This window comes from Arabidopsis lyrata (assembly GCF_000004255.2).
Source record: "Arabidopsis lyrata subsp. lyrata unplaced genomic scaffold ARALYscaffold_4, whole genome shotgun sequence".
Lineage (NCBI taxonomy): Eukaryota > Viridiplantae > Streptophyta > Magnoliopsida > Brassicales > Brassicaceae > Arabidopsis > Arabidopsis lyrata.
The window spans coordinates 22,189,958-22,210,622 of NW_003302552.1; the positions used below are offsets into that span (position 1 = coordinate 22,189,958).

At 37.9% G+C, this 20,665-nt stretch overlaps 6 protein-coding genes across 6 annotated transcripts; 5 read left to right on the forward strand and 1 right to left on the reverse strand.

The window, feature by feature from the left end:
- The first annotated feature begins 3,874 nt into the window (after nt 1–3,874).
- Nucleotides 3,875–6,355, forward strand: LOC9318089 (receptor-like serine/threonine-protein kinase At2g45590). The gene has a single exon (XM_002880139.2). The coding sequence runs from the start codon at nt 3,989–3,991 to the stop codon at nt 6,032–6,034; it is 2,046 nt and encodes a 681-aa protein (XP_002880185.1). The 5' UTR covers nt 3,875–3,988; the 3' UTR covers nt 6,035–6,355.
- A 248-nt stretch (nt 6,356–6,603) lies between these two features.
- On the forward strand, nt 6,604–8,034 carry LOC9316253 (probable carboxylesterase 8). Its single transcript, XM_002880140.2, has one exon. It carries the CDS (start codon nt 6,891–6,893, stop codon nt 7,872–7,874), a length of 984 nt encoding a protein of 327 aa, XP_002880186.1. The 5' UTR covers nt 6,604–6,890; the 3' UTR covers nt 7,875–8,034.
- Nucleotides 8,035–8,367: 333 nt separating this feature from the next.
- Nucleotides 8,368–9,868, forward strand: LOC9316254 (probable carboxylesterase 9). The gene has a single exon (XM_002880141.2). The coding sequence runs from the start codon at nt 8,651–8,653 to the stop codon at nt 9,623–9,625; it is 975 nt and encodes a 324-aa protein (XP_002880187.1). The 5' UTR covers nt 8,368–8,650; the 3' UTR covers nt 9,626–9,868.
- Nucleotides 9,869–10,265: 397 nt separating this feature from the next.
- LOC9316255 (UTP:RNA uridylyltransferase 1) lies at nt 10,266–13,373 on the forward strand. The gene is made up of 6 exons (XM_002880142.2): nt 10,266–11,585; nt 11,761–12,129; nt 12,238–12,461; nt 12,551–12,614; nt 12,690–12,886; nt 12,970–13,373. The coding sequence occupies exons 1-6, from the start codon at nt 10,401–10,403 to the stop codon at nt 13,202–13,204; spliced, it is 2,274 nt and encodes a 757-aa protein (XP_002880188.1). The 5' UTR covers nt 10,266–10,400; the 3' UTR covers nt 13,205–13,373.
- A 57-nt stretch (nt 13,374–13,430) lies between these two features.
- On the forward strand, nt 13,431–14,808 carry LOC9316256 (glyoxylate/hydroxypyruvate reductase HPR3). The gene is made up of 2 exons (XM_002880143.2): nt 13,431–13,958; nt 14,034–14,808. Exons 1-2 carry the CDS (start codon nt 13,485–13,487, stop codon nt 14,553–14,555), a joined length of 996 nt encoding a protein of 331 aa, XP_002880189.1. The 5' UTR covers nt 13,431–13,484; the 3' UTR covers nt 14,556–14,808.
- Nucleotides 14,809–16,856: 2,048 nt separating this feature from the next.
- On the reverse strand, nt 16,857–18,476 carry LOC9316257 (histone deacetylase complex subunit SAP18). Its single transcript, XM_002881977.2, has 6 exons — nt 18,308–18,476; nt 18,155–18,187; nt 17,930–18,040; nt 17,640–17,735; nt 17,166–17,240; nt 16,857–17,052 (listed from the first exon to the last, which is right to left on the reverse strand). The coding sequence occupies exons 1-6, from the start codon at nt 18,413–18,415 to the stop codon at nt 17,020–17,022; spliced, it is 456 nt and encodes a 151-aa protein (XP_002882023.1). The 5' UTR covers nt 18,416–18,476; the 3' UTR covers nt 16,857–17,019.
- Nucleotides 18,477–20,665: the final 2,189 nt, after the last annotated feature.

Consider the following 20,665-nt stretch of genomic DNA (forward strand, 5'->3'; position numbering starts at 1 on the left):
TGTCAAGTTTAGAATCCGTTCGGGTATTTTATTACTTCGGGTTCGGGTTCGGGTCGGATTTTTCGGATCGGGTTCGGTTCGGTTCTTCGAGTTCGGGTATTATGCACAGGCCTAGACTAAATGTAGCTTTTCTGAAATGCAGATAGAGATAATAGGACTATTCATCTTGTTTGAGCTGTTGTAGAAATAGATTTGGGGATTTGGTGTTTTCATTTGGGAAAAATCTTTTTGGACATACTAACAGTGTCGTTAACGGGTGATAACGGATGTTATAGGTTCAGTTAACGAATGATGACGACATGTCTACTTTGGCCTGGTCAACGAATTCTAATGTTTCAAATGTTAGTCAACGATTAGTTCATGTTTTGAATGGCCACATATGAAGTTGATGTCTAATATGGCCACAATTTGAAAGTTGATTAACAGAGTCGTTACGGGTGATAACGGGCGTTAGAAGTTCCGTTAACGACTGATAACGGCATGTCTATTTTGGCCTGGTCAACGAAGTTCCATGTCTCAAACGTTAGTCAACGTTTATTTCATGTTTTAAATGGCCACATATGAAGTTGACGTATTGATTGGCCACTTTTTGAAAGTTGGGAGATAAAACGACATTTTTCCCATTTTATATCCATAAATTTAAGTTTTTTTAATTATTTATTAACAAATTTAAAGATATTATCTAAAATGGAGAAACAAGCTCTCAAAAACTGTCAAATCGGTATTAGTTGCACTTGCATGGTGTATATGTTTATTGTTGCTTATAACACCTACAACTTATTCTAAACATAGATTTCTTAAATAAAATTAAAATGTAAGTATAGATAAATAATATTTTTTTAATTATGGGTACCTTAAATTTGACTAAAAAACAATTGGACTAAGTTTCTTCAAATTTAAAGTACTCATCTAATATTTAAATAATATATATATTTTATTATTTATTAAGGATTATGTTTAGAAACCTCCATTAAAGGTGCTCTAACAAGTTCTAAAAAACTGTTTTTCTCATGCCCAATTATGGAAAGTTTGAAACTTACATACTTGCCTAAATTTCTTGCAAACATAGGTTTTTTTTGGCACAGACTAATTATTAACTTTAAAAACTTCAACAAAGAGAACATAACATGTAAAATAGTGATTTGTATTAATGTCATTTATTGGACTCAAAACATGCAAAAAAATATATGATACTAAAACTATAATGCCACATGGAAGATCAAGACACCAGCCTGCCAAATTTGTATGTACCCATTACTGTTCATCTATTAAACCTCACATTAATTCCATTAATTACTATTAGGCAGCTTAACCATGTGTTTAGGTGTACGTTACTCTCTTTATCTACTGTTAGCTGTACTTGTTCTGATGTTAGGTTAAGTTGCTCGATCTGGTTTGCTCTTTTATTATTGGCTAATTAACGAGTGAGGAAACTCAAATTTTATCTTTTTATTATCAACTGTTAGTACTACATCTTGGATGGTCGTGGAAAAACTAATAAAATCTCCTAGGTATAAAAAACTAGTATAAAACATAAAAACTTTTATTCATGTAAGTGTAACAGTGGTGGAAAGTTAGGGACCACGGTGACGGGTCCCGTCAAGTGTTGGCTATAAACGTTCCGACTAGTAAACAATGATGGGTTTGATTGGTAACAGGTTTACAAACCTGTACAAATAAAATATACAACTTTGACAGTTACCAATTACAAAAACTTTATCAAAACCTTCATAAACAGTTTTACTCTCAGCTTTTTTTACATTTTTCTCGTACAGCTCTTTCATACAACTTTGCACTATTCCGATAAAACTTACAGCTCCAACTAACAGCTAAAAATCTTGTACAGCTTTTGATTACCAATCAGACCCGATAACTATTTTTTTCTTTGTAGTTTTCTAAAGGAGGTTAATTAGTGGAAGTCACATGAGCACTTTTAGTAGTCATCGCTTCTTTTTCTTCTTCTCCAATCTCCATTTTTTTTGTTTGAAAAAAAAAAACATTAAAAGTACATCTGAATCTGCTTTTAACCTGCAAAAGGCTTTGTGTTTGACGCTTTACTTCTTTGTTTTTATATTTTCAATAGATTTCCTTATCAAGATTCCAACGATGTTACCAAAGTCAAACCACTAAGTGCAACTTTACCCCTTCTTTATTAGCCAAAAATAAAAAGTAAAACAAACCTTGTTGTTCTATTAAAACTAACAAATCACCCACTAACATCAAGTGGATTCACGAATGTTTCTCACTTGGATAGTTTCTCTAATGCTAACATTAGCTTTGACCCTTTTTTATTTTCCACTCAAATAAATTAAGAGATGGTGCCAGCGAGTGAAATGATTTTGAACGTTAATGACGTGATACACTGTTTAGTTTTGCACCAGTGAACGTTACTTGTGCCGTCGTGCGTGTATTAAGGTCCAATCTTAAAATTGGGTAAAAGTAAAACCAAAACAAAAACCACAATAAGAGAGAGTCAGACCAAAGCGATAAAGGGGAAAATTGAAAAGGTCAAAATCCCATCACCCGAAAAAGCGACCTGAAAAAGGCCTCCTTTTCGCTGACGTTACTAACACGTTGATTACATTAGAAACAAATCTTTTTGTGTTTTAACAAAAATTTGCTCTTTCTTACAAAATTATACATATGATTTTACAAAATAGATGTATACTTCTTGCTACTAAATGAATAAACATTGAATAGATCAAATAACAATTAAAACCCCAATAAATGATTAAATTATCAATTATCTACACGATATAATTAGATCAATATATATATATATATAGTCGAACAAGTTTTGCAGAGAATCAATGAACCATTTTACAAATTAATAAACAATACAATTGATAAATTTTATAACAAATTGAACATCTAATAGAAAATGCCGATTAGTTATGCATAGTCGATCGAACATGTCCCAATTGGTTAAGCTCGAACCACACAACTCACGTGTATCCACGCGCTTGTTAAAAGGCGAGTGATGTTGACTTCACCGTCACTTCCCCAGTTAAATTTCGTGGGTCCCACCGTGGACCTCTTCAGAAGGAGAAGGTTTCAAAAAACTGAAAAACAAAACCCTCGTGAATCTCACCTCAACGCGCGGCGTGTTAATCACGCTCCCTCATTAAAATCTCACGACTCGGTGACTAGTCTACTACTATCCCGTGTTCAAAAAATCGCTAGGCGCTAGTCGGGCGGTGAGGGTGCGCCTAGCGCCTAGCAAGAAAATCGGGGATTACACGGGGATTAATCGGGGATTAGTTTTAGCGCTATTTAATATTTTAAAAACATATTAATCCATTATAATTAAGAAATTTATATAATATTGTTTTTAAAATTGTATTAAACACATGAAAACAAGATTTTAATTTCAAATTTATGATTTTTATACAAATTACGAACATAAGTAGGACATTTTGAATTTTAGATGAAAAAAAAAGTAAAAAAAAAAAAAAAAAAAAAAAAAAATTGGGTTAGGCGCCATCTAGGCGGGCTAGGCGGCCGCCTAGGCGGTCTAGGCGGACAAAAAATCGGATCTCCGATTTTTCTCACCGATTTGGACAAAATCGCCGCGGTGCTCCTCCGATCAACGCCTAGGCGGCTAGGCAGCCGCCTAGGCGGCCGATTTTTAGAACAGGGCTACTATCTATCTCTCACCGGTCTTCCGCTAAACGACGTGAGCAATAATATCCGCTCACATGACTGTCACATTTCACAGTCACCATCCCCCCATTTATTCTCCGACACGTCACCATTACCAATATCACTCTCCTGTCACACAAGCACATCTCTTTATTATCCTCAAAACAAAAAAATAATAAAATAATTAAGTCCATTCTCTGTCTGTATTTTACCTACGTGAGCTGAAGTAAATTTATTTAATTTTTTGTCAGTTAGAAACTTATCATCATCTCACTCTCACCTTCTTCTTCTTCAATGGAAACTCCGGTTTTTAATGACACTTCTTTAACTTTCTACATTTACTAAAATGCCATCTCGCCAGCCAGATTTTCCGCCGACGCCGACTGTTAGTGACGGCCACCACCATTTCCAGACTCTACCACTTATCATCGCCGGTTCTTTGACTTTAACCGGAGTGTTACTCATCCTCTTCACTTTACTTATTTACCGGAGACTTTACCGAAACCGTACGGCGCCTTCAGATCTTATCTCCAACTCTAAGTCTCCTCAACAGTACCAATGTCGACGTTTCTCTTTCTCTCAGCTCCGCCGCGCTACCAACTCTTTCTCCGAGTCGACTCAGCTCGGTCACGGCGGATTCGGCTCTGTTTACAAAGCTGATTTCCCCAGTGGCGGTGACTCTCTCGCCGTCAAAGTCATGGATACATCCGCTGGTTCTTTACAAGGCGAGCGTGAGTTTCACAATGAGCTTTCTCTCTCTTCTCCCTTAATCGGCTCTCCTCATGTCGTCTCTCTCCTCGGATTCTCCTCCGATCGTCGTGGTCGGAAGCTTATTCTCGTCTACGAGCTTATGGCTAATCGTAGTTTACAAGACGCGCTTTTGGATCGCAAATGTGAGGAACTTATGGATTGGAACAAAAGGTTTGAGATTGCGACGGATATCGCTAAAGGGATCGAGTTTCTTCACCATTGCTGTGATCCAATTATCATCCATGGAGATATTAAACCTAGTAATATCCTTCTCGATTCTGATTTCAAGGCCAAAATCGGAGATTTCGGGCTCGCGAGAGTAAAGTCCGAGGATTTAGATACTAGGATTCTGATTGAGGAAGATGAGAAGAGAAAGGATGTTGTTGAAGATAATGGGTCGATTCTTGAGGAGACTGAAAGCGTGATTACTGTGTTTGAAGAGGGTAATAATGTTGCCAATCTCTCGCCGGAGAATTGTGGGATCAGTGTCTTGACGGAGACGGCGGTGGCGTCTCCGGATGAAAAATCTGGACTTTCGCCTGAGAATTGTGCAGTTAGCGTTTTGACGGTGGAGGTGGGAGCAGCATCTCCGGGGCTGACGTCGATAACGTCGCCGGAAACTTGTGCGATTAGCGTCTTGACGGAGACTGGATTGTCACCAGGAGCTGCATCGGGTTTATCGCCGGAGAGTGGTAAGCTGAAAGTGGGATCGAAGAGAGATTGGTGGTGGAAACAGGACAACAATGGTGGAAGCAGAGGAGGCATTGAATCAGGGAGTGTGAAGGATTATGTGATGGAATGGATTGGGAGTGAGATTAAGAAAGAGAACAACAATAAGGAATGGATCAACAATGGGTCATCATCAGTCTTTAAGAAGAAGAAGAAAGAGAAGAAGCGAAAGCCTAGAGAATGGTGGAAGGAAGAGTTTTGTGAAGAGCTAACTAGAAAGAAGAGGAAAAAGAAGAAGAAAAGAGGGTTAAGCTCAATCTCAAGCATTGACTCTTGGTTTCATAGAGACGATGATGCTTCCTCTGTTCATGACCACAATCTTAACCCTACCAAGAGGAAGAAGAGGAATAGTATAGATTGGTGGGTAGATGGGTTAAGTGGGGATCTAAAGTCAGTCATTGGTAAAAAAAACAGTCAAGATTCTGGTTTGTGGTGTGATGTGAATGTTCAGAAGAGTGGTGGAGTCAGCAGCACACCGAGTATGAGAGGTACGGTGTGTTACATTGCACCAGAATGTGGCGGTGGAGGTGTGTTGTCTGAGAAATGTGATGTCTATAGTTTTGGAGTTCTGCTTTTGGTTCTTGTCTCAGGAAGACGGCCATTGCAGGTGACTGCATCACCGATGTCGGAGTTTGAGAGGGCTAATTTGATATCATGGGCTAAGCAATTGGCTTGCAATGATAAATTGTTGGAGTTAGTTGATAAATCTATACATTCTTTGGAGAAAGAACAAGCGGTTCTTTGTATTACGATTGCATTGCTTTGTCTGCAAAGATCTCCAGTTAAGAGACCGACAATGAAGGAGATTGTTCAGATGCTTTCGGGTGCGTCTGAGCCACCGCATTTGCCGTTTGAGTTCTCACCGTCGCCGCCTATGGGTTTTCCTTTTAAGTCAAGGAAGAAAGCACGGTGAAATTCGGATTTGGTTTTGAGCTCAGTCATCAAGTGTTGATTTACTCTAAACCAATTGCGACTTGTTGGAAACCGTTTGATTCCATAAGATTAGCTTTTTGCAAATATTTGATCTTAGATGCTTAACATTTTAGTTTAGACAATAATGAATTTCCAATTGACATCAAGTAGTCAAGTAGATTAGATGATCATGATTAGTTTTTTTTGCTGAAATCTATGCACAAAAACTAAATGGGCCCAGGTTGAAAAAATGTTTGCCTTCCCTGTCTTCCGCTGTATGAATAAATGGGTACGGGGCAAGTTCACCTTTTTTTTTTTTGTATCGTTTCTCTTAATGCTCTTAACCAAATTGGTATTTCATATGAATCACGGTTATGACTTTAGGAGACAGACTATGCTTGTGCAAGTGTTCCCATGGTTTCAATTCAGAAATCAAAATGCATTCGTCTTAAAATTCTAGTTGTAACCAAACAATCAAACCTGCTATATGTCAAAGCGGTCAGCTGTCTATGATGGGCCGGCCTGATGGTTAAACTGCCTATGATGGAGTTAATGCACATCAACTTCTTGGTCGATCATTATGGCACACAAATGTATTAGCCGTCATATTAGGTTTTATTCTACGATTGATGTCAATCTAATTGTTAGTACAGTCTAATCTAAACCACTATTAATGGAGAGATATTTGCAAATTTCACACGATTCTTTAGCAAATCCAACTGCAACTTTGAATGAAAAGTCCCAATCTTTAATGAGGACGTTGATCTTTTCAACCTCTAATTCCTTAATTTCTCAATTCTTCTTCATAAACACACATTTTCACCACACAACCATATCTAATTCTCTCTGAAGCATCCATGGAAGCTCCTCCACCTTCAAGCGATCCATACAAGTTCCTCAACATTACACTTAACTCAGATGGATCTCTCACTAGACACCGTGAGTTCCCCAAATTGCCACCAACAGAGCAATCCAAAGACATCCCATTAAACCAAACCAACAATACCTTCATCCGAATTTTCAAGCCCCGGAATATTCCGCCGGAATCAAAACTCCCGATCCTCGTTTACTTCCACGGCGGCGGGTTTATCCTCTATAGCGCCGCTTCAGCTCCTTTCCATGAATCTTGTACCAAAATGGCTGATCGTCTTCAAACCATAATCCTCTCCGTGGAATACCGTCTAGCTCCCGAACACCGTCTCCCGGCGGCGTACGAAGACGCCGTCGAAGCAGTCTTATGGCTCCGCGATCAAGCTCGTGGCGCAATCAACGGTGGTGATTGTGACACGTGGTTAAAAGACGGTGTCGATTTCTCGAAATGCTTCGTGATGGGTTCGAGCTCCGGAGGAAATATCGTCTACAACGTCGCGTTGCGTGTGGTCGACACAGATCTCACTCCTGTTAAGATCCAAGGGCTGATAATGAACCAAGCTTTCTTCGGTGGCGTTGAGCCGTCAGATTCTGAATCACGGCTTAAAGACGATAAGATCTGTCCGTTACCAGCTACTCACTTGTTATGGTCGCTTTGTTTACCGGACGGTGTAGATCGTGACCACGTGTACTGCAATCCGATTAAGAGCAGTGGGCCCAATGAAAAAGAGAAGATGGGACGTTTTCCGTCGACTCTTATAAACGGTTACGGTGGGGATCCGTTAGTGGATCGTCAGAGACACGTGGCGGAGATGCTGAAGGCACGTGGAGTGCACGTCGAGACGAGGTTTGATAAAGATGGGTTTCATGCTTGTGAGTTGTTTGATGGGAACAAAGCTAAGGCCTTGTACGAAACCGTTGAGGCCTTTATGAAGAGTTGTTCATCAACTGGCCCATCCCCCAACATGTAGCAATCCGATCTAATCATGTCTTATCGACTTAATAATTAAATTCCTGCAATTTTCGATGTTTTAAGTCACGTATTATATGTGTGGTTTCAATGGAAAAATGTATACCCATTGAATAAATATAGTGGACGTATTTAATCTATTTACTAAATATTTAAAAAGAGAATGGGACGTTCTAATGTTGCTTAATGCCTAAACCATCTAGAATCGGTGAGTTAAGTTTTATGAACATGTCAAATTATGATTTCTACCAACGAAAAGATATATTTTAATAGGTGAACGTACTATCATATCATGAATGATGAATTGTTTACATAATTCTTTTGGATATTGCATTAAGAACATTGTTGAATGTGCAGCTCATGCAACTATAATTTTACAAAGATTAGATTGTCGAAATTTAAAATTCTTAAGGTGCTTAGGAAGTTGATACAAATTTTATATAGATATACACCTATATATGCCTAATAATTTTATCTAATCTAGTTTGTATTTGGTAGGGATTTACACATTCAAATACACAAGCAAATGTAGAACATTATTCCTCAATTAGACGAAATATAAAAACATTCTTAAATTGGTCAATATCGTTAAACTGCGTTTAATCATGACCACAAATAATCCGTGTATTCATCCTAATCACAACCTAAGCTCCATTAAACGTAAAACAGTAATACAGATGCACAACAGAAAAAAGAAAAGAAAGAAGAAAAAAATCTAAACATTTCTTCTTAGTCAAAGTTAACCTCCTTTTAATCACTCAAATTAATAATCAAACCATGTCACGTGACTCTCGTCCCGCGTTTGATCCATACAAACACCTCAACATAACAATCAACCCCAACGGTTCTTGCACGCGCCACTTCATTTGGCCGATGGTTGATCCCGACCCGGATCCATGCCCTGGCAAGCTCGCCGCTTCCAAAGACGTAACCATTAACCACGAAACCGGCGTGTCCGTACGTATTTTCCGACCAACTAATCTACCATCCAACGATAACGCCGTCGCTCGTCTCCCAATTATCATCCATCTCCACGGCTCCGGTTGGATCCTTTACCCAGCCAATTCCGTTGCGAACAACCGTTGCTGCTCTCAAATGGCCAGTGAGTTAACGGTGATTGTTGTCTCCGTACACTACCGTTTACCTCCTGAACATAGACTCCCAGCTCAATACGACGACGCATTAGACGCTCTGCTTTGGGTCAAACAGCAAGTCGTTGACTCAACTAACGGCGAGCCTTGGCTTAGAGACTACGCCGATTTCTCACGGTGTTATATCTGCGGTTCGAGTAACGGCGCTAACATCGCTTTCCAATTGGCACTGAGATCGTTAGACCACGATTTGACGCCGTTAAAAATTGACGGTTGCGTGTTTTACCAACCGCTTTTTGGCGGTAAAACGAGGACGAAATCGGAGCTCAAGAATTTCGCCGATCCGGTGATGCCGGTGCCGGCTGTTGACGCCATGTGGGAACTATCTTTGCCGGTAGGTGTTGATCGGGATCATAGGTATTGTAATCCGTTGGGTTATTTGCCGCAAAAAGAGAAAGTTGGACGACTTGGACGGTGTTTAGTGATCGGTTACGGCGGAGACACGTCGTTGGATCGACAACAAGATTTCGTGAATTTGTTGGTTGCGGCTGGAGTTAGGGTTGAAGCAAGGTTTGACGACGCCGGTTTCCATAGCATCGAGCTCGTCGATCCACGGCGAGCCGTCGCTCTTCTTAATATGATCAGAGATTTTATCAGTTGATTATTCATTTCAAGTTTTCATCTAATCATTCTTTTAAACATTATTTTTCTCAATTTCTTTCTTTATTTACATTCAACAACTACATTGAATATTGTTACTACATTTAACAATTACATAGAACATTTTTTTTTTGTTTTTTGTTTTTTTGATTAAATGTCAACATTGTTACTTCATATTGTATTGATTTCTACTTCAATCGATTGTAAAATTGAATACATCAAACATTGTCATATTTAAAATAGATTAATTAAAGGGAAAAAAGACCGGAAAGTTCATGGTTTTACAAATTTTTTATGAACTGCACAATCATATGAAATCATGACCATGTTTTCGGTTCCAGTGTAGGCAAGTCTAAAGAGATCATGAGCTTTAGTTACATTCTTCGACTTCTATATAGTTAGTTGTCCAAGAAATCACCAAGTGGTAAATTCATTTTGTATGATTTGACTAATCACACATTTTTACTTTTTTTTTTTTTTTCATCACATTTATACTATTATTCCCTTATTTCACAATTTAGTGATTTACTAATTGAAATCAAAACCTAGTTCAATTTTTAAGTCCAACTTGTGATAAAAAATCGGACGGTCAGGATATTATGTGTGAGGCAGTTTCCTTTAAAAAAAAAAAAAAAGCACACACACACACACGAGATCCGTTAAACCTTGAAGAAAGAAAGATCTCGGTGGTGGTCATTCAACATTGAAAGATCTTCGACTTGCCAAAGTGTTTCACTTTCGCTCTAATACTTCTTCTTCACTTTCTCTTCTCCTCCATGGCGGACGGTGGGGCTGACCCTCCAGCTCCACCATCGATAAACGCCGGTGAATTTCTGTTGTCTATTCTTCACGGAAGTCCTTCGCCGTCGTCTCAAGGTCCTCAGCATCAGTCATTCGCTCTCGATCCAGCCATCGCAGCCATTGGCCCTACCGTGAATAATCCTTTTCCTCCGTCGAATTGGCAATCTAACGGTCATCGACCCGGTAATCATAATCCTTCTTGGCCACTCGCCTTTTCACCTCCTCCTAATCTTCCCCCCAATTTCCTAGGGTTTCCTCAATTCCCGCTTAACCCTTTTCCTACGAACCAATTCGACGGTAATCAAAGAGTATCTCCGGAAGATGCTTTTAGATTAGGGTTTCCTGGTACTGCAAACCACGCAATTCAGTCCATGGTACAGCAACAACAACAGCAGCTACCGCCGCCGCAATCTGAGAATCGGAAGCTTGTTTTTGGTTCTTTCTCGGGAGATGCTACCCAAAGCCTTAATGGGTTACATAACGGGAACTTGAAGTACGATTCTAATCAACACGAACAGCTCATGAGGCATCCCCAATCTGTTCTCTCGAATTCTAACATGGATCCAAACCTCCATGAACCCAGAGGAAGTCACAGCGGAAGAGGAAACTGGGGTCATATTGGGAATAACGGCAGGGGTTTCAAGTCCACTCCTCCTCCTCCTGGATTTTCGAGTAACCAAAGAGGAAGGGATATGAATTTAACAAGTAAGGATGATGATAGAGGGATGGGTAGTTTCCATAGGAATCATGATCAAGCAATGGGTGAGCATTCTAAATTTTGGGATCAAAGTGTTAATTTTTCTGCTGAGGCTGATAGATTAAGGGGATTATCAATCCAGAATGATAGCAAGTTCAATCTTAGTCAACAAATAGATCATCCTGGACTACCTAAGGGTACAAGTCTTCATTCTGTATCAGCAGCTGATGCTGCAGATTCCTTTTCGATGTTGAACAAGGAAGCTCGTGGTGGAAGTGAACGTAAAGAGGAATTGGGGCGGCTCAGTAAGGGAAAGAGGGAAGGCAATGCAAACTCTGGCCCTGTTGATGACGAGATTGAGGATTTTGGAGAAGATATTGTTAAGTCTTTATTGCTTGAAGATGAAACTGGCGAGAAGGACGCAAAAGATGGGAAGAAGGATAGCAAGACTTCTCGCGAGAAGGTACGTTTCAGTTTTTGTGTAAGCTTGTAATATAGGATATACCTAAAATCAACAGTTGTAATATACTACTAATGACTTGTTGGGAACATTCAGTGATGGTGTTTAGTCAATTCCCGAACTAGAAAGGATGCTTTTTTAGGTTGTAAAGATTGATTAATCGGGGTTTTGTTATCAGGATTCGAGAATGGACAATCGGGGTCAACGGCTGCTTGGCCAAAAGGCAAGAATGGTTAAAATGTATATGGCATGTCGAAATGACATCCACAGGTATGATGCTTCATTCATTGCAGTCTACAAGTCCCTGATTCCCGCAGAAGAGGAGCTGGAGAAGCAGAGACAACTAATGGCACATCTTGAGAATCTAGTTGCCAAAGAATGGCCTCATGCAAAGTTGTATCTTTACGGGTCCTGTGCTAACTCTTTTGGTTTTCCGAAGAGCGACATCGATGTTTGCCTTGCAATCGAAGGTGATGATATCAACAAATCTGAGATGTTGTTAAAGCTGGCGGAGATGTTGGAATCAGATAATCTCCAGAATGTTCAGGTAAAGTAAATGCTTTTACTTATATAAACACGTTGATTTGGTACTTGATACGCTTTTCTGGCTTTGAATCTGGTGCCTATATTTTCTGAAACATTGTTTTTTGTGTAGGCACTAACACGAGCTAGGGTTCCAATTGTAAAACTTATGGATCCGGTTACTGGGATATCTTGTGATATCTGCATCAACAATGTATTGGCTGTTGTGAACACAAAACTTTTGCGAGATTATGCGCAGATAGATGTGCGTTTAAGGCAGTTGGCTTTCATTGTGAAACATTGGGCAAAGTCAAGAAGGGTTAATGAAACATATCAAGGAACACTTTCCAGCTACGCGTAAGTTCTCCTCCACACTTTTAATTGAAGTTACTTTCATTTGCAGTTTTGCACATAACAATCATTACTTACATTTGATATTTTTGCAGGTACGTTCTGATGTGCATCCATTTCTTGCAGCAGCGTAGGCCGCCAATTCTTCCTTGCTTACAGGTGTGTATAATATATTATCTCCCTTATATAGTGTACTGAATGCTCTTCTTTTATTGAACTTATTACTTGATGCAGGAAATGGAGCCGACTTACTCAGTTCGGGTAGATAATATCCGGTGCGCATACTTTGATAATGTTGATAGACTCCGTAACTTCGGATCAAGTAACAGGGAGACCATAGCTGAGCTGGTGTGGGGATTCTTCAACTACTGGGCTTACGCTCATGACTATGCGTATAATGTTGTATCCGTCCGCACCGGTTCCATACTTGGGTAAACTAAAAACTCAATTATACTTGATGTAACATCTTTGAAGCAACGATCTCAGAGATGAAACATGAATGTGTGTGTTGCAGTAAGCGAGAGAAGGACTGGACGAGAAGGGTGGGGAACGACAGACACTTGATATGCATAGAGGATCCGTTTGAGACGAGCCATGATCTGGGTCGGGTGGTCGACAAGTTTAGTATCCGAGTGTTGAGGGAAGAGTTTGAACGAGCTGCAAGGATTATGCATCAAGAGCCTAACCCATGTGCCAAGCTTTTCGAACCATATATTCCTGGAGATAATAATGGACAAGGCAACAACTAAACCTTGAAAACATTTGAATCGGATTCGTGTGGCTTGTATATATTTATGTATGGGTAGAAGATTCCGGCTCTGTTCTTTTTGCTTTTTGGTTTGATTTGGAATCTTGCTTGTGACCCACCAACAAAAAAACAAGTCTTAGTTTTGAAGTGATCGTGGTGGGTGGATTAAACGTGTCGTGTATTGTGTCACCAGAAAAAAAAAAATGTTGGAACAAAATTGAAATCGTGAAAATAATGTTTTGATAATAATTCAACACAGATCGGTCTCGCGCCAAGCAACGATGACGACGAGCTCCTCAATTTTGTCCACCACCGAGAATCTTCCACGTGTCCTCATCGTCAAACGTCCCGCCGCCATGGCTGTGCTGGGCGACAGATTCGTGGCCTCCACCAAGTTTGAGATCTTGAAAGCCTTCGAGTCTCCGCTTCCTCTCCCTGCTTTCTTGGCCAATCACTCTCACTCCGTCTCCGCCGTTATAGCCCCGGTAGCTGCTCCCGTCACAGCCGATCTGATTCGCCTCCTCCCGAATCTTCGCTTGGTTGTTACTACCAGCGCCGGCGTTGACCACGTTGACTTAGTTGAGTGTCGTCGTCGAGGCATCTCCGTCGCCAACGCTGGCTCAAGCTTCTCAGAAGATGTCGCAGATACTGCCGTCGGTTTACTCATCGACGTTTTCCGCCGCATCTCTGCCGCCAATCGGTTCGTTAAGCAACGGTTTTGGCCACTCAAAGGGGATTATCCCCTCGGTTCCAAGGTTTGCAACATAACTTGTGTAAATCAAATTAGCAACAAATTCAAATTTGTTATAATTTGTGGATTTAATTTGCAGTTGGGGAGAAAGCGAATCGGAATCGTGGGACTAGGAAGCATTGGCTCGAAGGTAGCTACGAGGCTCGAGCCCTTTGGTTGCCAAATTTCATATAGCTCAAGAAACCAAAAACCATATGATGTTCCATATCATTATTACATGGATATAGAGGAGATGGCAGCTAACAGTGATGCACTCATAATCTGTTGTGAATTGAATGAGAAGACTATGCATTTGATTAATAAAGATGTTCTTTCTGCTCTGGGAAAGCAAGGAGTGATCGTTAACGTCGCTCGTGGGGCTATAATCGATGAGGTAGAAATGGTGAGATGCTTGAGAGAAGGTGAGATTGGTGGTGCTGGTTTGGATGTTTTTGAAGATGAGCCTAATGTTCCAAAGGAGCTTTTTGAATTGGATAATGTTGTTTTCTCTCCACATTGTGCTTTTATGTCACTGGAAGGTCTTGAAGAACTTGGGAAACTTTTAGTAGCGAATATTGAAGCTTTCTTCTCCAATAAACCTCTACTAACTCCTGTTCTTTGATGGGTCGTCGTCAAGGTTGAGCTGGGAAAGTTTGAGTCGTTTGTGTTTTTTTTTTTTTCATTTGCTCTTTCAAGCCTGGCATTTGCTCATTTGAGTGTATCGAATTATTGTTGTGTTTTAGTGTTTCCCTAAGCGATATTTCTTTTTAGTGTTTCGACTAGTGATGTCGTTCAAAATTTGATTGCTTATTATTATTTGAGCGATCGTTTGTGTTTCAGAAGTTTAGTGTATTAATTTGACGTTTATTTTTGTTCTTTTTTTCCTTAAGTTTCTAATATCGACCGTTTATTTTTCGTTCAATTAGAATTTAGTGTTTCGATTAGCTATGTCATTCAGATTTTGGCTTAGATTTGTTGTTTAATATTTTGTATTTTCTCCTTTTTAATGTGTTTCTTCTAAGTTTTGTCGTTTCATTTTTGTATTTATTTTCTTTTTGACATACTCCTGTTTTAAATTATTGTTTTAAAACGACAACTATTATGAAACAAAACGCTTTATTAATTTATTGTTTTAGAAAGGTTCGTGTTTCGACTAGCATATAAATTTGACGTTTATTATTTAATTTTGAGTACTACGTTTGGCGTTATATTTTTGAGTATTCCTTACATTTTTTTTTTTTTGCGTTATTTACTTGCCTCGTACACCTTTAAAAAATAAGTTGTTGTGAAACCAATAATTTAGATACTTGGCGTCGTCGTTTGTTGGAGAATTAGCCCAAATTTGGCTCTGATACCATGGCCGAAGGTTTAAAGTAGATCCAGGCGTGGTTTGGCTCTGATACCATGGCCGAAGGAGCCGAAGGTTTAAAGTTAGATAATTGGCGTGGTTCGCTTTTGACTTTGGCGTTTGAGTGTTTTGTTTTGTATGCTTAGCGATTTTTACTTTGGCTATGCTCCACGTTGGTCTCACGTTCTACGCTCACACATTTATGCCTATTCATCTACGCCTATACATACACATCTACGCCTATTCATATCTATACCTATACATACATCTATGCCTATACATATACATCTACGCCTGCCTATTCATTCATATATCTATGCCTATGCACACCTAACACATCACTCATACCCTATACATACATCTATACACATCCATGTATCTTTATCAGGAAAGAAAAAAGAAATTACATCTATACATAAATGCACAAATCTAGTCAACTTTTCAACAAAGGCTGGCAAAGCTTGATGGAAAAACGCTGGATAGAGTCCCAAGGCTTTTTTGTTTCCCTTCATCATCAACCTCTGCAAAATTAATTAACCAAAATCAATCTTCATTACAATCGTTTTTTTTCGTTTGTCAATTTTGGTACATGAATATATATTATTTACATAAAAATCATAAGCATTTTTGAAGCCAATCCATTCTTTCTTTGTTCTTTCATAAAAAACAAAATCTCATTCTATGTTTTCCTTTAGACATAAAATACATATATTAACTAGAATTATGAATGATACAAATATAAGCTAAAAATCAGTTTATTGTCCACATCGTTGAAGTTAAGCCAGCAATATATATACATTTAAAATGGATTTAAAACAGAGCATTTAAAATTTAATGTTCAATTCCATAAAAGATGATTAAAAGACGAAGAACATGTAAACAAATTAACAAGAACCATTCAATTAGACAAGAGTATTTTACCTTGTAAGAGATGATGCTTTATGTTTGTTTGATTGAAGCCTATGGTTGGACTCAAGTGGAAAAACAGAAGTACAGAACTAAGAGAGAAAAACAGATTGTACTCGACATTTGTAAAATATAAACCAGTTAAGAGGATTCAGATTTCTGACCCAAGAAAGGAGTATTTATAGAGAGTCATTATCTGAATGTTTGTAATAAAATATTATACTTCTAACAGTAAGAAAATGTTACCATTTCAACGTTTAAATTTATCCCTACCCTCAAGTCAAATCAAACATAACGTTGGAACAATATAGGGAGTCGTAAACGCAACGTTCATATTTTGCTATTAAACTTTTGTATAATTCAATTCAAGAATTATATCTTTATTTTTAAAGCATTTTTTTGTCTTCCATTGCTCACTCTTTTATGTTTATCACTCGGTCTTGATGGTTAATGTTGTCTAAATTCATCTTCTTTTTTTCACTTCTCCGATTTCTTTCTTCAGCAACTTCTCCTATGTTAAGTACGAGTACTAATTCTACTAATAACGGTTGAAATCTTAATTTGACACATATACAAGTAGTAGTATATTTTAAACCTTTTTCTATATAAAAGGGCTGAGTTCTTCCATTTTTTTTTTTGGTTCTTTAGGACAGAAAACCCTTTAAACAAAAAAAAAAGCAGGATATTATACTAAACCATTAGACATTAGTGCACAGACCAGATCCAAAAATACATAAAATGTCTAAACGAAGTTTGAGATGGTACAACCATGAAATGTGTTCTTCTTCCATTGTGCACGCAGCTAAATCCCACTTAACGAAACAGAAACTTCCTAGTAAATTGCGACATCCAGATAATCTCCAATCTGCAGATAGATTGATCAACTGCAGTTATAGCTACTTGGGCAAAAAATTGAAAAAATAAGGTTATAAACTATATCATCATCTACAAGATGGATCTTCTGTGTGGTTAACGTACCTCAAACCTAAGGTCGGAAAGCGTTTTACTGTCATCTGGTTGTTTTCGGTTCGGAAAAGACATAGTCTGCCCAACCTTTACCAATTAACAAAAAAACAACCACAAGATCAGACTCTTCTCATGGGTTCTTGAATGCAAACATCACAGAGAAAACAAGTAGAAGCCATAACAATTGAATCTGAAAGCAACCATTCAATCAAATTAATACATTCTGTAGTGACTAGCTATAACGATGTGGTCTCTCAAGTTTCAAAAATCAATAACCATGGGAAGATGAGTTGTCATCAGTCAATAAGCAAAAGACATGTTCAAGATATTATAGAAACATTGTCGATAAAACTCTGAATGATTGGTAGCTACATGTGTGACTAAGAGATGTGGCAGAGAAACACAGAAACTCTAGAATGTATCAATGATCATGTGTGGCTATGGTGATACACTATCAAGATTATGAAGAAACGTAATCTTACTTACCTCTCTCATAGTAAAGCGACCCTGCTTGTCAGGATAAACAAACGCAAAAGACAATCTTGCATTCCTTCTCCTAGCTGCTACAGAAACTTCTTTCACCTGCAATGCAAACGTGATTTTACTTTGTGCTTATGAGAAACATCCCAAAAAACTGTGAACTTTAATCAGCACTAAGCAGTAAAACAAAGTGAATCCTTTAGCTGAAATCTGTCATGTGTAGAAAAGTTCTCAAAGGAAGCTGCTTTATTGTGGTCTCGAGCACCCAATCTAAAACTTAATGGCAAAAGACATACCAAATCTGTTAACTCGCGAAGAGTGGCATCTTTCCAAGTGTAGATTTGAACTTCATCTTTTGGTTCTCTGCCTCTCACAGCATAATCTTCATTAGTATGATGACCACCACTCTGCAATCAAAACTACCCAATTAATCCCAAATTGCAATCTAATTCATAAGAAAACAAACATCGCCAATTCTCGAGAGTGCCCAGTGATTAAACTATGTCATTGATGAAGCGTACCTTGGTGAAAACACGAAGAAGTAGGGGACATGTCTGCGATTCGAAGGTTAAACATAAAGAAATCATCAGTGACTGCAGATTAAAACCCTAAACAGAACACAAACCCTAGAAGATGTTTCAACGATTCGCGAATCTATGAAATCGAAAACAAACCTTTTCACGATCGACAGGTTCAGGTTTAGGGCGATTAGGTTGGTTAGCGCCTCTCGGAGGTGGCGGTAGTGGTCTCCCACCACCTTGTCTTCTCGCTGCTTCAGCCATCTTTTTCTCTTTTTCTCTCTCTCGAGAAATCTCTACGACGAAGAAAAAGGTAATGTCACAGAGATTGATCGGACCGCTTTAGGCCCATAGTTATTCAACCTAATGGGCCTTTGTACAAAAATTTGGGCCTTACTAATTTATAGATTTCGTCGTCAATGGTCCTTTTGAAATGAAATGAAATGATTTAAAAGGGACAATTATGGTTCGTTGGCATTTTTAAAATTTTAACTGAAATAGAGATATATGTAAAGTGTATTAAAATTTCTTCTTTTTTTTTTTTTTATTCTTGATATACCGCCGTTAATGCTATATTTGAAACACACATTTGAAGATCATTAACTCAAAATTGAGATTAAAAAAGAGAGAGAAATATAGCAATCCATATTCAATGCATAGTGACTTCAAGTACCCTACTATGATCCCATTAAAAAAATTATATGTTGTTCTTTACCTATTCTTTTTGCTTCATTTTTGTTATAGTAAAATGGTAAAAGAAATTAAGGAGAGAAATTATGGAAAAGAAGAAAATAGGGTCATTGAATGTCAAGAGGGTAACATTTTCAGATGATAAGGCGCAATGACCCCACACCTCACATGAAGCTGCAGTGCCATTTCCAAAAGAGTGTGTGGATATTAATTTGAACAAAGAAACAATGGTGAGGAATTTTTAAAAAAGGGAAAATAAAAAATAAAGGAAAGATTACTTTTTTTTTTTTCTTCAAATAAAGGAAAGATTACTACAAAGTGAAAAGTATGAAATTACGAAGACTACGCGATCTTCTTTGCTTGCCTTTCCGTCTTTGGCATGCCCCTAACCACCACCACCACAACCTCTCTTCCCTTCACATCTTTGTAAATAAACAAATACTCACTAAATTACCTGTGAATGGTACAAAGTCATTTCCATGGCTTGGCTTGTTTTTAAAAAGGAAATACTAAATAGTAGACTACTATACTTTTGTCCACCATGTTCTATGAAACTCGTCCAAACATAAAAAAAGGTTTTATATCATCAAACGTACGACTTTCCTTTGTTATTTTCTTAAGGATTAGACACAACGAGAATGGTTCGGTCACTGTCCGTTCTAGTTATTGATTTTTTTTAAAAAATATATTGTAGATGTAGTAGCCCACCACTAACATTTGATAAGCTTTCATTTTTCTATATATAATGTAAAAATATAGATGAAACTACTAGATTACAACTCTTGATATCATAAATCATCAATTTATGTGTGTTGTAGTTAAAGATATACAGATTTATCAATGTATGTTGTTGCTCCATATATAATGTGACAATTCTATGTTGTTTGTAAACTTATGTGTTCCTCTAGCATATGGGCGATAACTAAACGTTCGTAAAAATAGTTACATGTACTAATCGAAAACAAGTAAGAGCATTGGAGGTTTCTCAAAATGTGTTTAAAAATTTAAAAAAATTAAAAATAATTAAAAGTGTGAGAGAGAATGAGACAGAATGTTTTATTTGAAAAACTCTGAAATGACACATTCTGAGATACTGTGTCTGACACTTGATATTATTTGATTGGTTAAAATCTTTTTTAATTAATTAAAATTTAAACAAATAATTTTTTATTACAAAAATATTAAATTATTATATTTAAGAAACTTTTATCGTTGTAAATTCTCTAAGAGCACCCACAATGGTGCATGTGGGTGGGTGTGTGTTAACAATATATTTATTATAATTTTTTTTAAGAGAGAGAGATTTGGTTATTGGAGAGAGAGAGAGAGGAGAGAGAAAGAGAGATAAAACATAAAACATTAAAATAATACTCACACCCAAGTGTTATCTCACACCCATGTGTTATACTATTCTATTATTTTCTTTTTTAATAATACTCACACTCCACCAAAACATATACTATTTTGTATAGTCTAAATGTATATGACGATCCATTTTAAGTTTTTAAATATATTTGATTAAATAATTGTTGCCTCGGACGAAGAAAAAGACTATTTAACATGTGGAGACAATGAGGTTTGAATATTTTTTTCTTAAAACCACAAGACACTGACACGCCGACTGATTGATAAAAAGGTAAGGCCTACAATACAAAAGAGAGGATGCCTTACATATGATTCATGTGATGATCTGTTAATTCACTCCATTGAGCTTCAATATCTCATTAGCCGAAAATTAACTTGACGTTTTTAAGTTCACGTCTGGCTGAAAAATAGTTGACGTACGTGAAGTGTCCACTATTTAACTTACAAGTTTTAAACCCA